Here is a 14,700-nt window from a genome sequence, read left to right as displayed (position 1 = left end):
TCATAGCTGCACTCGTATTTTTAAGCCAGTAATAAGCGTTAAAGTAATTTTGTGAAGGGATCTTATAAAAGTTTAGAAAGCGATAAAATATATTTATATAAATTATGTTCATGTTGAATATTATCGCAATAGATGCTTCTTTTAGACAGTTATGACAGTAATTTTATTAATAATTTTCAGAAGGGCACCTTATATAGGAGGTAGGGTAAATTATATTTTTACAAGATATTGAGGTTCCTATTAAATATGTTCATGTCGAATCTCATTACTATAGATGCTTCTTTTAGACAGTTATGAGCGTTAAAGCCATTTTCTGAAGAGGACCTTATAGAGGGGCTATGCGAAAACGTTCACCAACATTGGCCATTTCCACTTCCATTTAGACTCTATCGTGTTTTAAACAGACAGACTGAAGGACATAGTTAGATCGTTTTAGAACTTTATAAATGCTTGGCTGTTTTCAATTTTTAAGGGTAATGTTTGTTCCATGAATACTTACATAATTACTCAATTCGCACTCTGAATGACGATAGCCAATTACCCCGTTTCTACGATGGTTAGGTTAGGTTATTATTTTGCCATTTTTTTGGAATATTAGTATTTGTGTATGATACAAAATACGTTTGTTATACTTTTTAAGAAATTAAATTATATATTTTCTATTTATTTGCATTTTTTGTAATTTTATTTGTATACAACCATTGAAAACAAACAACTAATTTTGATAAATACTCGATAAAAATTAGAGATGACATTAATTTTGTACTTTTAATTATAAAAAAGTACTAATTTTGTTTAGATTAGTAGTTTAAAAAAATTAAATTTCCACGTCTGGTAAATTGCCGTCGTTAACAATTTCGGTCGGCACAGTTCTCTTTACATTGCACGTTTTTACCTTTCTTTGCAAAAAACATTAATTTATTTTTGTATTGAATATATATTTTAAAAAAGAATTTGTTGATATATATACATATATGTAAATAAAATTTATTGAATGAGATATAATAAAATATTTAAACTTTTGTATATAATTAGAAAAAACATAAATTTGTGTGTGATAATTGTGTATAGAAAAATAAAAAATTCATGTGTCTTGTCAATTCAAAATATTGTAGTAATATACAATTTTCCAATGTAGAATTGGAAAAAAATAGTTTGAGTGTATTTTGTGAATAAATTTCTTGGCCAATTTCTTTTCCTAGAACTGCCTTTGATTCCAAGAATATCTGTATAACTACATCTATAGTTATTGTTGTGATTGATGTGTGTCGAGTGCAAAAATTTACCACTAGCAATTTAATAAGGTCAGTTAAGCATGGATACATAATATTCTCTCTAACAGTATATAGATTCATTGAAAAAAGAAAAAGGTTCTAAAAATTGGAACAGAACTACCTCATTTAGGAATTGCAAGAACATTAATGTACTATCTACATTAGTACATACATGCATACATACGTACATACATATGTTGTATGTGCATACATATGTAATTCAATGTCATTGCCATGGCACATGTTCACACGCATGTTGCTTTTCGTGTATATTTTTATAGTGCATGAACAATAATAATAAAGGAAGTAACACAAATAATATTGACCTGTTTAAAATATCCTAATATTGCATCAACAACCAAATCATTCGGAATGTTATTCTTTAAAATAGATTTTAATAACTTAGAAATATAGATCTCTAAAGATAAATATCATCCGTAATAACGATTGCTAATAATCTGAACATAATTTCGTTATTAGTTTCATATTTCATTAGTTTCATATTTAATTATATTACATCAAAAGAAATGCCACCAAAAATTAGACACCTCCAACCAAAATTATCGATTTTATAGCAAAAAACAAAAGGCCCTTTCTACACAAACATTAAAATATTTTTTAATTATTTAAAATTCATTTTTACAATCGAGCCTATTTAATTGGCCATATATGTATGATTGCTTAGTCTAACAATTAATAATTATTATTTTAATTATAGAAATTTTGGAAAGATGAGAACAAAAATATTAAAGATATTATGAACAGCATTAACGTTGTGAGACTAAAGTCGCAATTTGCGACTTTGAAGCGACTTTTTTCGCTTCTTGCCACTTTTTGCCCCTTTTTTGAATAAGACACATTTTGATATTATATACGATTATATACTATATAAACTTACAATATTTTTTTTATTCGTTATAAAAGTGCGGATGACAATGAAATTATGTAAACAATTTTAAGGAACCAAAATGTTTTTGTAATAATAATGGATTCTACCTCCCATATAAAGATTCCACCTGACAATGACTTTAACGTACATAACTTGCTTAAAAAAACAGTATAGAAACTAAATTTTACATAAAGACTTTACAATTCGTAAACAACCTTCTTACATTGTATAAGCGGTTGTATCATGTATGCCTTGCTTTACTTATTTAAAAAATCCATAGAATTACTGCAAAATTTAAATTTTTGTAAATTTTCAAAAAGTAGTAAATGATTTTTTTAATAATAAGAGATCTTTTGATTTAGTATTCCTTAAAAAAAAATATGTAATTCATTGTTCAATATTATTATAAAATATGGGTAAAAAATAACATAAAAATTGTTCGAATTATTTTTTATTCTAAACCGGAAGAATAATAGAGGAAAAACTTTTGTCTATTGGCTTGAAAAACATGTTTAAACATGTTTAAACTTTAAAAATGTATAATCCCCAGAAAAACAAGTACTGCATTGGAATTCGACAAAAAATCATTTTATATTAACCGAAATTTGTTTTATCAAATTTTGTGATTATCTGTTTTTAAATTGACACCTTTTTCTCCAATAGAAAATGAAATTTACGATAAGTACATTTTAAAGAAACTAAAACAGATGAGCCAAAATTTATAAATTATCTAAGAATTTGCGGCTAAGCCATGGGCTCATAAATTTTCTAAAAATTTTATGTTTTTACAAGTAAAAGATGTTCAACGAGTTTATTTAGGCTTTTATACAAATTTATTTTTGTCTATTTCTTTGTTATAGGAATGAAAGAGCCCATGTATAGTAAGCAATGGAGGTGCAATTTTTCAAACATATTCTGAGTTGGTCAGTATTTGATATTCAAAATTGGCGAATCGTCTAACTAGAAAAATATTTTAAGAATGTACTTGATATGCTGAAACCTTAAAGGTTGGTTTATTAAAAATTTATTTCTCTTCTCAGCCTACGTTTATTCTATTTCGAAAAGATATTGTGACGATAATTACAGGGGTACAACAACAAATTTTGGGTCTTCAAATCTTTTCCAAAAAGAACAACGGAAAATGAAAGTTGACAATTAATAGGCCCAATTTGCCCAAAGGGTTTTCAATTTGTTAGGTTAGGTTAGGTTTTCACAGGTAGTCAATTTCGGCTTTACTTGGGTCCATATTGATCCCTTTGTAAAAAAGGGAAGTAGAGATAGGGAAGAGTGGAGGAGCAGAGGCAGTTGTAAAGAAGGAGATGATGTGAAACGAGAAAGCCAGGGCAGATGCCGTGGATGAATAGTGTGAGTAATAGGATTCACACCCATTTTGACAAATTAATGAACTCTAGAAGACGTTTCAAATGAACGTTTGACAATTCGGATAGATCACCAAAATAGGTCGATCCAAGCGTCCGAAAACGGGCCTCCGCCAAAGCAGGACAATCGCAGAGAAGATGAGTAATAGTCTCTTCTTCACTCTCGTTTTGACAACTTCTACAGTAATCGTTGAACGGGAGACCAATGCGTTTAGCATGGTTCCCAAATTTACAGTGGCCAGTGATTATCGATATCAGCCTACTTAACTGCGGTCTTTGGAGACCAAGAAGATATTTAGACCTGTGAGGATCCATTTGTGGCCACAGTTGATCTATATCCATTCTACTAAGCATAGTTCCAGCTCTTGCCAAGGTGTCAGCAATACCATTGCCATACGAAATCCCATGTCCCTTTACCCAAATTAGGGAGATGTTCGAATGTCTCGCCATCTCATTGAGAGACGTCCGGCATTCATGGACAATTTTGGATGTGGAGAACACACCAGTTAGGGATTTAATGGCAGCTTGACTATCGGTATAAATTCTGATATCCCTGTTGGATATGCGATAGTACCTTAGCCATTTTACCGCCCACCTTATCGCCGATATTTCAGCCTGAAGGATACTACATTCATCATTAAGTCGGAAGGAGATCTTCCTTCCAAATTCCTCAATGAAAATACCACCACCAACTCCTTTCGTCGTCTTGGATCCGTCTGCATACACTCGGAAGCAATTATTCAGACTCCAAAGAGATATAATATTGGAATTTTCTCACAAGAGACGGTACCGGAATACAATAATCAACAATAAACTGATTATTCGGTATAAGATCTATGATCCTAGCATGGCCTATGGAGCATTGTTTCCACTTGTCAGTTACACTCAACCTGGCAGCAGTTGACATAGCCAATTTCCTTGCAAGGAGATCGACGGAGAGCCAGTTGAGCATAGTGAACAACGCCTTCGAAGGAGTTGTTCTGAAAGCGCCTGTGATAAAAAGCGCAGTTGATCTCATTACTTTTTCCAGTTGTTGTCTGACTGAAGCCTTTTCAAGCGTCTGCCACCAGACAACAACCCCGTAAAGCATAATAGGTTTAATAACTGTCTCAAAGAGCCAGTGAACATTCATTGGATTTATGCCCCAGCATGTTCCTATGGCCTTCCTACAAACATATATCTTTTTATCAAGGATAACGCGCTGTCCGAGAGATTTAATACTTCGCCGTTTAGGCAAGGAAGAGGAAATAAAGAAATCTTGTATTTGTTAGAGAATAGAATAGAATTAGAGAATAGCACAAGTTCCGTTTTACTAGGATTTACACTAAGACCACATTCGACGCTCCACGAGCTGATGATCCTTAGTTCTTGTTCTAGCCTATGAGATATGGTTTCGAGATGATCGCCTGACACCGATACCGCAACGTCATCAGCATAGGCGACTGTTTTATAGCCAAGAGAGTCTAGTTTAACCGGAATATCATTTATAGCCATGTTCCATAAGAGTGGAGATACCTCTTGAAGCTTTTATAGAGACTACTGTATCACCTAGGGAGGATTCAATGATCCTATTTGAGAGAAGATTCTCGACAAAGCCCACGAACCTACCAAGCCCTGCCCGAGATAGAGATTGGCAGATAGAAGCAGGATTTACGTTATTAAAAGCGCCTTCTATGTCAAGAAAGGCAACCAGTGAATAATTTCCATACCCCATGGATTTTTCAATATGACCAACTAGAGTATGAAGAGCCGTCTCAACAGATTTGCCCTTCGTATAAGCATGTTGAGAGGCAGAGAGGAAGGATTTATCTACCGAGGTCCTTATGTGGATATCGATTATCCTTTCCAATGTTTTCAGCATAAATGATGCCAGACATACAGTGAATCAATTAAGTAATTTGCCTATGTAAAATTTTATAAATTTTAAGAAAAAACTTTATCTGAACTATTATTTTTAGCAAAATAAAGCAATTTGTTTGTTGTATTTTTTAAAGAATATCTTATATTTTAATTTTCTACCATAAAAAGTAAAAACGTTATATTAATTAACGAGATTTTTGATAAAATGTTAACGTATTGTTAATTTAATGGGTCAATAAAGTATTTTGCTTTTTTATGTTTTTTGTTCATTTTTTTAATATTGCTGCAAAAGTCCACCGAGGCTCAAAAACTAAAAGTCATCAAAAATAAAATTTCAACTTCTATTATTATAGAAAAAGATTCAAATTTTATTATATTAAAGACCCCAAAGCTTTTCTTAACCACTATAGTGAGAAATCGGAATTAAAAGTTACAATAATATTTCAGGCATATTTTTCCACCTTTAGTAGCATTTGCTTTTGATAGTTTTTATTATTTTAAAGGCTAATATTTAAATGGACTTTTATCGGAAAACATTTGTTGAGTTAATAGTTATCTTAAAACATACAAATATAAAAAGATAAAAAAATCACATTCTTTGCCGGGCACTCGCCGTGTCAACATCGTTTTCATTATTATCGGTGTGTTAAAACGGGTGATTGCATACTTTTTATTGGAAGGCCGCTGGGACGCTTTATTTTTGCTTAATTTTGATTGATAAATTTTTTATTTTTATTTATTGATTTGGACTTGTTGATAAAATCTTAAAAGAGTGAAGAGACTTTCGGATTTCAACATGAATGGGGTTGACCCCCCAATCATAATCGGTTCAGGGAATTTGATCCCTCATATGGAAAACCTAAACCTAGTAGAATGAAGAGATTGAAAGCTGACGACTTTATACCTTTGCCTAGTTTTATTCCAAAAGATGACCATATTCCAAGATATCTAGTTGCTTCTGCGTTAGCACAATCGGACAACTCGGAAACTAAGCCATTAGCTGCTTATAATGTCTTTCAAATTGAAAAAGGCTTATCTCAACAGATTTGCCCTTCGTATAAGCATGTTGAGAGGCAGAGAGGAAGGATTTATCTACCGAGGTCCTTATGTGGATATCGATTATCCTTTCCAATGTTTTCAGCATAAATGATGCCAGACATACAGTGAATCAATTAAGTAATTTGCCTATGTAAAATTTTATAAATTTTAAGAAAAAACTTTATCTGAACTATTATTTTTAGCAAAATAAAGCAATTTGTTTGTTGTATTTTTTAAAGAATATCTTATATTTTAATTTTCTACCATAAAAAGTAAAAACGTTATATTAATTAACGAGATTTTTGATAAAATGTTAACGTATTGTTAATTTAATGGGTCAATAAAGTATTTTGCTTTTTTATGTTTTTTGTTCATTTTTTTAATATTGCTGCAAAAGTCCACCGAGGCTCAAAAACTAAAAGTCATCAAAAATAAAATTTCAACTTCTATTATTATAGAAAAAGATTCAAATTTTATTATATTAAAGACCCCAAAGCTTTTCTTAACCACTATAGTGAGAAATCGGAATTAAAAGTTACAATAATATTTCAGGCATATTTTTCCACCTTTAGTAGCATTTGCTTTTGATAGTTTTTATTATTTTAAAGGCTAATATTTAAATGGACTTTTATCGGAAAACATTTGTTGAGTTAATAGTTATCTTAAAACATACAAATATAAAAAGATAAAAAAATCACATTCTTTGCCGGGCACTCGCCGTGTCAACATCGTTTTCATTATTATCGGTGTGTTAAAACGGGTGATTGCATACTTTTTATTGGAAGGCCGCTGGGACGCTTTATTTTTGCTTAATTTTGATTGATAAATTTTTTATTTTTATTTATTGATTTGGACTTGTTGATAAAATCTTAAAAGAGTGAAGAGACTTTCGGATTTCAACATGAATGGGGTTGACCCCCCAATCATAATCGGTTCAGGGAATTTGATCCCTCATATGGAAAACCTAAACCTAGTAGAATGAAGAGATTGAAAGCTGACGACTTTATACCTTTGCCTAGTTTTATTCCAAAAGATGACCATATTCCAAGATATCTAGTTGCTTCTGCGTTAGCACAATCGGACAACTCGGAAACTAAGCCATTAGCTGCTTATAATGTCTTTCAAATTGAAAAAGGCTTAAATTTTATTTCACGTGATTACTTGGAAATGCGAAGTGGTGATCTAATGATTAAGCCAGCAGATATGAAATCAGCTAAAAAGTTCCTGAAAGCAAAATATATTGATGTTGTACCAGTAACAATAACTATGCATAAAGGTCTTAACTCTACTCAAGGACGAATTTTTTCAAGGAAGATCATTGATATTTCTGAAGAGGATCTTTTAAAATCCCTTGAAGATCAGAAGGTGATTGAAATTCGCAAATTATCAAGAAGAGAAGGCGAGAAGTACATTCCAACGGGAGCAGCTATATTAACGTTTGACTTAATACGCCGACCAGAAACATTGAAACTTGGATGGGAACGAGTGCGAGTTGATGAACATGTGCCTAATCCAATGAGATGTGCAAATTGTCAAAGATTAGGTCACACAAAGAAGAGATGTAAGAATATTGAATTGTGTAAAGTTTGTGGGTTTACTCCACCACATGATCCGTGTACCAGAAAATACTGTGTTAATTGTAACAATGAAACTCACACATCATTTGACTCGTCTTGCCCCTCCTTTTTAAAACATAAATCTATCAATAAAATTAAAGCTGACAAAAGGTGCACCATACGTGAGGCTTGGACAATATTTAATGACAACCCTACAATTCATACCCTGAAACCTTACAATAAGAGAGCTCCAACTTATTCTGAAATTTTGGCCAATGGAACAATAGTTACGAATAATCAAAATTTATGCAAAGACAACAATGACGCCTATTCATCTAACGGTATACAAAAGACAGCAACAACCATCAATGCAAATTCTTCCAATAAAATTAACAATTCAGAAACCAACTCTTTATTTTCCAATGATAACAACATCACTGATACAAATGCATCAATTTCCAACATGAACAATAATGACATTAAGGCAACAAATCAATCAACTTCCAAGGGCGAAAATAAAATTCCCGTTACAAATTCCTCAACTTCCAACAATGATAATAAGATAAAAACAATCAACAATAACAACAACAGCAACATTACCAACAACAACAACATCACCAACAACAACAATGGCACATTAAACCCAATTACTTCAAAAGAAGACAGCACTTCAACAAATATGATTACCACTAATATTGATTTGACAACAGAGGACTTAACTCATCAATGGCAGTTATCTTCAACATTCGGAAATGTCGGCATATCGATAAATGATGATAAGGATAGTGCTAGTGCTGGTAATGTATTGGCTACTATCGAAGATGATAATGGAATTACTACAAATGAATGTCAATTAGGAACTCCACCTAATGGGACTTCAAATGTTACCAAATTAACACCATGTAGTAGTATTTTTGGAAAATTTACAGATCTAAACGTATTAATAACACCCGGAACATATAAGAGAACTTTGCCAAAGAATAAAGAGGAGAACAAGAATGAAAGTTGCGAATAATTAATTTTTTTAACCGTCAAAATGGATATTGGACTGAACATTATAGTTTTACAGTGGAACATCCAAGGATTTATAACAAATAAATACGCTCTGGAAAATCTAGTTTCTAAACATAAGCCTACAATTATCGCACTTCAGGAAACACACATTGTGACAAGAAATTTGAAATTTTTACACCTTCCCGGCTATAGAATTTTTCACCACAACAAGGCTCGCGAATATGCTAAAGCAGGTATTGCTCTTTTAGTTTTGAACAATTTTCACGTTACCCAGCATATTAAATCTTCTGGCGAACTTTTGTTTCAAACGATTATGATTAAGGGTAGTACCAATTTATACATTACCAACATTTATAAGGAATGTGAAATAGTATTGACAGACCAAATGATTAACTCTATAGGAAATTTTAATGATGGACACCATTTACTTATTGGGGATTTAAATTCACAGAATCCCATTTGGGGTTCTCAGAATTTGTCACCTAGTGGAGCTCTCTGGGAGAATTTTGCTGATGACTCTGGTCTTGTGATTCTTAATGATGGCTCTCTCACAATTCTTAATACGAGGAACACATTGACTGCTATTGATGTTTCAATGGCAAGTTCTGATTTCGCTCCCTATCTATCTTGGACAACATTAAGTACACCGGAAACTGGGGATCATTTTCCCATAAAGATAAGCAACAATGACCAGACATACAGGAAACGCTTTCATCCAAGATTTCTAGATGATAAGGCTGACTGGTTTCGATGAGGGTAAATAGTATTATGATGGAATTCCCTGAATCTCCGAATGTTAATAAGGAAGCAGCTCAAATTAAGAGAATTATTCGGAAATCCGCAAACGAGACAATACCACAGAGTAAAATTCCTCGTTTAAATAATTCCCCAGCTTGGTTCAATTCCTCTATTGCAAAATTGATCAAGGATAAGAATAATGCATTTAATCTCTTTAAAACGCATAGAAGTCAACAGAATGCTATACAGTTTAGAAGATTGTGTGCTTTAGTTAAACGGGAGTCGAAAATGGCAAAGCGCCGAACATGGAGTAATTTTTTAAACTCTCTCAACCCGATGTTGGATGTTAAGACTCTATGGTCTAGAATAAGGGGTATTAGAACAGAGAAAAGATGCAATTTTTCATCGTTGATCAATAATGACGCTGTTATTTCTAATCCAGTTGACATTGCGGATAAATTTGCTCAAGTTTGGTGTGCAATTGGTTCAGACGACAATTTTGATACTAATACCATAATGAGAAAACGTACTTATATGAATGAATTTGAAGAGTACATATGCCACCAGAATACTTTTCTTTCTGATGAAATTTCCAGGGATGAACTTGGACAGGCACTTAGCAATGTTAAAGGAACTACACCATCTATCGATAGGATCACATATTCGATGATAAAAAATGCTCCTGAATCCCTGCAATTTCGAATTGTTAAACTGTATAATGAAATTTTGCAAAATAGAATATATCCACATGATTGGAAGGTTGCGCTGTTGTCACCTATACCGAAACCAGGGAAAAACCCAAATGGAACAGAAGGTTATCGACCAATATCATTAATTCCTGTATTATCGAAATTATTGGAAAAGATAATGGCTAGAAGGTTTTGGCGGCATACTAGAGGTAAAATTTCACAAATTCAACATGCATTCTTACCCAAATATGGTGTCCATTCATTGACACATGAACTGGAGAACAAATTACATCAGAATTTATCGAAAGGAAAGCACAGTATGGTACTATCTGAGGACATTGAAAAGGCGTTTGATCGTGTGGTTTCAATATTTGTTCTTGATGAGTTGCGTGATTGGGGTGTACCACTACCAGTCATTAGGTTTATCTATTCGTTTTTGTGTAATCGTCAAATTAGGGTGAAAATTGATGGACACTTATCACAACCATATAATCTGCATAATGGCGTACCCCAAGGGTCACCACTATCCGTGGTTCTTTTTAACATATATGTGAATTCTTTGGCCAGATCTGTTCAGAGTATGCCTGGAATAGATTTTATTGGTATATATGCAGATAATATTTTTGCTTTGGCATCAGGAAATCATGATACTGTTTCTAATAATATTAGATTATTGAATGTGAATATACAAAACTGGGCTTCTTTTCGTGGTGCAGTCGTACCAGAACGAAAATCAGATTTGCTGCATATATGTAGAAGAAGGAATTGTTCTCCACCAGCTATACAATTTGGAGATATTCAATTACAGTGCAAAGATGAACTAAGAATCCTTGGTATAATGTTTACGAGTAATCTATTGTGGAACTGTCATATTAAATATTTAATTGCCAAACTGGGTAAGATTAATAACATCCTGAAATTAATATGTTCTAAGAAGAAAGGCCCCCATATTGAAACAGCTATAGACATCTGCAGATCTTTGGCACATGGTTTAGTCCAGCATGGTATAACGGTATATGGATGGACTTCGAAAACTAATATCGGAAAATTGAATGCTGCCTTGAATAATTGTTTTCGAACAGCTACCGGTCTTTTGAGAGTAACACCTCTACCATGCCTTCGAATTGAATCAAAATCACCAGATTTTTACACATTGCTTCATAGAAGATCAGTGAATATGGCGGCTAGATCTATTACAGATCCAAATGATGGTCTGCATGAAATATTCTGGCAAAAAATTGATTCTGGTCAGAAAAGAAATATTTGTGGAATAGATAAGATAATTTTTTTATTTAAAGGACTTGGAATACCTTTACCATCTAGGCCAAAGGCAGATTTTGCAGAAAACCGTCAGCTAAGAATAGACTTTAGTTTATCCTCTCACAGAAAATCTAACACCAGTCCGGACATTTTTAAGAAAATGGCAATGGAAAAGATTTATAATTTTTCTGCTAATGTTGAACTGTATACGGATGGATCCTTTCAAGATGGAAGAACATCGTACTCAGTGGTTTAACGCCAACCCGATTCTAATTGGGTGGTGGTCAAACAGAGCCAATTACCTCCATATTCTAGTATTTTTTCAGCTGAGCTTGCTGCAATCATTGCAGCAATCGATCATGCTGTAGAAAATAACCAGAAGGCTGTGATTTGTACTGACAGCTTAAGTGCAGTAAGAGCTCTATATAACGGCAAGAATGGGTCTTATTGTAACATTCTAAACAATCCTAATATACATCAACCATTGCTTATTCTGTGGGTGCCTTCACATTTGGGTATAATTGGAAATGAACGTGCAGATAAAGCTGCAAAGGAAGCGATTAATATGCCACTGATAACGGAAATGCCATGTTTCAAAGTTTGTATTACCAATATCTATAAACATACCCAATTGGATTTATTAGAACGGGAATGGATAAATTGCAGCATAATCCGTGTATTTCTAGGCCCATTTACCATCATGAGTATTCCAGGCTGCAGTGTATCCTGCTCGCCCGGATTAGAGTAGGAAAGTGTTTATTAAACTCCCGCCATTATTTTGAAAATTGTAGTCCTTTAAGTTGCTGTCATTGTGAAGTGGTTATCAATGTCCCTCACATTCTTGTGGATTGTCCTGTATCCAGATTGTCGGAGCCACTTGAACTTATTTTGGATTGTTCTAAACCTCGGCAAATTAATAGAATTTTAAAATCTTTGGCTAAACATAATATAATGGATATATGATTTTTTTCTCATTTTTAGTTTTAATTGAAATTGTAATAATATACTTTTAACTTTTGTATTTCAGATAACTTTCTTCATAACTATATAAAATGAACCTTCTATTTATTTGTATTATTTTAATGAATTGTAATATCAATTTTAGTATTATTCTTTTCCCATTATGATTAAATGTACATATCTTGATAGAACGCGCAATATGGTCTTGATACCCTGCGCTTTTTTTATATATTTAATATATTTATGTATTAAGTATATTTTTGATAGATAAATAAATAAAAAGATAAGGATCCTTAAAAGGCACATTTTTGGTTTTCTTTCATAGACTTTTAAATGTCACGTTCGTCACGTTGAAACAGGATTTATCCCCATAACTTTTTAGTTGGTATTCAGAAGTATTCAAAACTTTTAATCTATATCAAGTTTAGTATATAGAACTAAATTTTAAAGAAAAGAAAAATAATTCTAAGCGGGGTTATTTTTTATAGAATTTCAAAGTCTGTCACGTCACATTACATAAATTTTCTCAAGTGCAACCTTGAAATTGTGAAATATTGTTGTTTAAAAAGATGTGATATTATTATTAAAAAGTCGAAATATTTCTCCGATTCCAAAAACTTTCAACAATGTCCGTCCAAAATAATATATGGACTAATTAATTTGCATTAATATTGCAAATTTTGTCACATCACGTCATGTCACGTCACGTCACGTCACACATAACGGCTTGTACAAAAAAATCTGAAAACTATTTTTTAGTTCTAAAAGCTCGAAAATAATCAATAAATATTCCAAATTACAATAAAAAAGGTTTTAACCAAATAACCAGGTGAAACTCGCAGATTTTTACATTTTTGTCAAAAAAGAAATAAGCAAGTTCTATTTCTGTCACATCACGTCACGCCCTTTAACTAGTTATATCTTAGGGCCATTAAGATCATTCAATTTCTTCTTCCGACCAGTTATAGAGCTATTGAAGCCCTAAATAAAAATACAAGAATTTTTAAAAAATATATATGTATATATATATTTTTTTTTATCTCTTTAAAACGTACGACCGTCACGTTCGTCACAATGAAAATGCCCATATTCGAATAACATTTTTTAGATATTTTAGTAGTGGAACGACTAAATTTGGACATTTCTTAACCGATTTATTATCCTATATACCTATCAGAATTTATCAATATTTGACTTAACATGAAATCTATCGTTTCTTTCATTAAATTTCGAAAATAATAAGTAATTTTGAATTGGATACATGATATATTAGATAATCAATGGATTTGGACCTAAAACAAATGTTTTGTGAGGTATAAATCGATATATTATAATAAAAATAATCCGGGTTTTTTGTCATTTTGTATTGATAAACAAAAACTGCATTACGGAAACTCCATCTATTTGGGGAGTATTGTGTAAATTTTATTTAGAATTGTATAATATTGATTCTTTTTCAATAAATTTAACACTAAGTACCATCCTAGCCACTCTAAGTATGGGGACATCACCATATACCACTATAGAACTATTACATTCTATTATTACATTCTCTCTATTACATTCCCCGACAGCCGGTTCTACGTACCGGAATGACCCGAAATTCTTCGGCCAAGGGCTGTCAACCTCAGCAACAACAACACATTTTTATCAACGGAGCAACATCTTCCGGCATTGCTGCTCCGTATCCTATTGGTCCGTGCCGGAATCGAACTAAATCCCGGACCATGGTTCTGTACAGTTTGCCAGAACCGGTTGCACCATATGTCCACCCAATTACGGTGCAACGCTTGTTTGGGCTGGTGTCACCTCAGAAACTGCTCTGGACTAAATCATCATCGGGAGTGATCGGAGACTTTTGTCGCCCCATGCTGCCAACAACAGCGACGAAATTCATTGTCATCATCGACTTCGTCATCGTCGTCATCATACGCCACATCGCCGTCAGTCGTTCGTTGAGTTTAGAGACAAATGTCCAAAAACCCGTAGAGTTAACAGGGGTACCACAGGGCGGTGTCTTATCCCCCTATTTTTTAATTTCTA

At 32.8% G+C, this 14,700-nt stretch overlaps 2 protein-coding genes across 5 annotated transcripts in view; both read left to right on the top strand.

The window, feature by feature from the left end:
* Positions 1-1,006: 1,006 nt before the first annotated feature.
* Positions 1,007-14,700, top strand: part of LOC111678548 (tubulin monoglutamylase TTLL4) — a 64,923-nt gene continuing 51,229 nt past the window's right edge. For 2 of the 4 annotated variants that reach the window (XM_023439936.2, XM_046948735.1), the window contains exon 1: positions 1,007-1,304. The gene's annotated coding sequence lies outside the window, so the exon portion shown is untranslated. The remainder of the gene's footprint in view (positions 1,305-14,700) is intronic. The other 2 variants (XM_023439935.2, XM_046948741.1) reach the window with 2 other exon arrangements.
* LOC124420793 lies at positions 7,419-9,011 on the top strand. The gene is made up of 2 exons (XM_046954940.1): positions 7,419-8,586; positions 8,656-9,011. The coding sequence occupies exons 1-2, from the start codon at positions 7,419-7,421 to the stop codon at positions 9,009-9,011; spliced, it is 1,524 nt and encodes a 507-aa protein (XP_046810896.1).

This window comes from Lucilia cuprina, chromosome 2 (assembly GCF_022045245.1).
Source record: "Lucilia cuprina isolate Lc7/37 chromosome 2, ASM2204524v1, whole genome shotgun sequence".
In the NCBI taxonomy this organism is placed as follows: Eukaryota; Metazoa; Arthropoda; class Insecta; order Diptera; family Calliphoridae; genus Lucilia; species Lucilia cuprina.
The sequence above is the reverse complement of the archived record's forward strand: the minus strand, read 5'-3'. Positions and strand labels throughout refer to the sequence as shown.

Bases quoted from the DNA above. Each gene is read 5' to 3' on its own strand.
- LOC124420793 (XM_046954940.1), top strand. From the start codon at position 7,419: ATGAAGAGATTGAAAGCTGACGACTTTATACCTTTGCCTAGTTTTATT. The intron at 8,587-8,655 runs GCAACATTACCA...TTACTTCAAAAG, and splicing joins AATCAACAATAACAACAACA to AAGACAGCACTTCAACAAAT.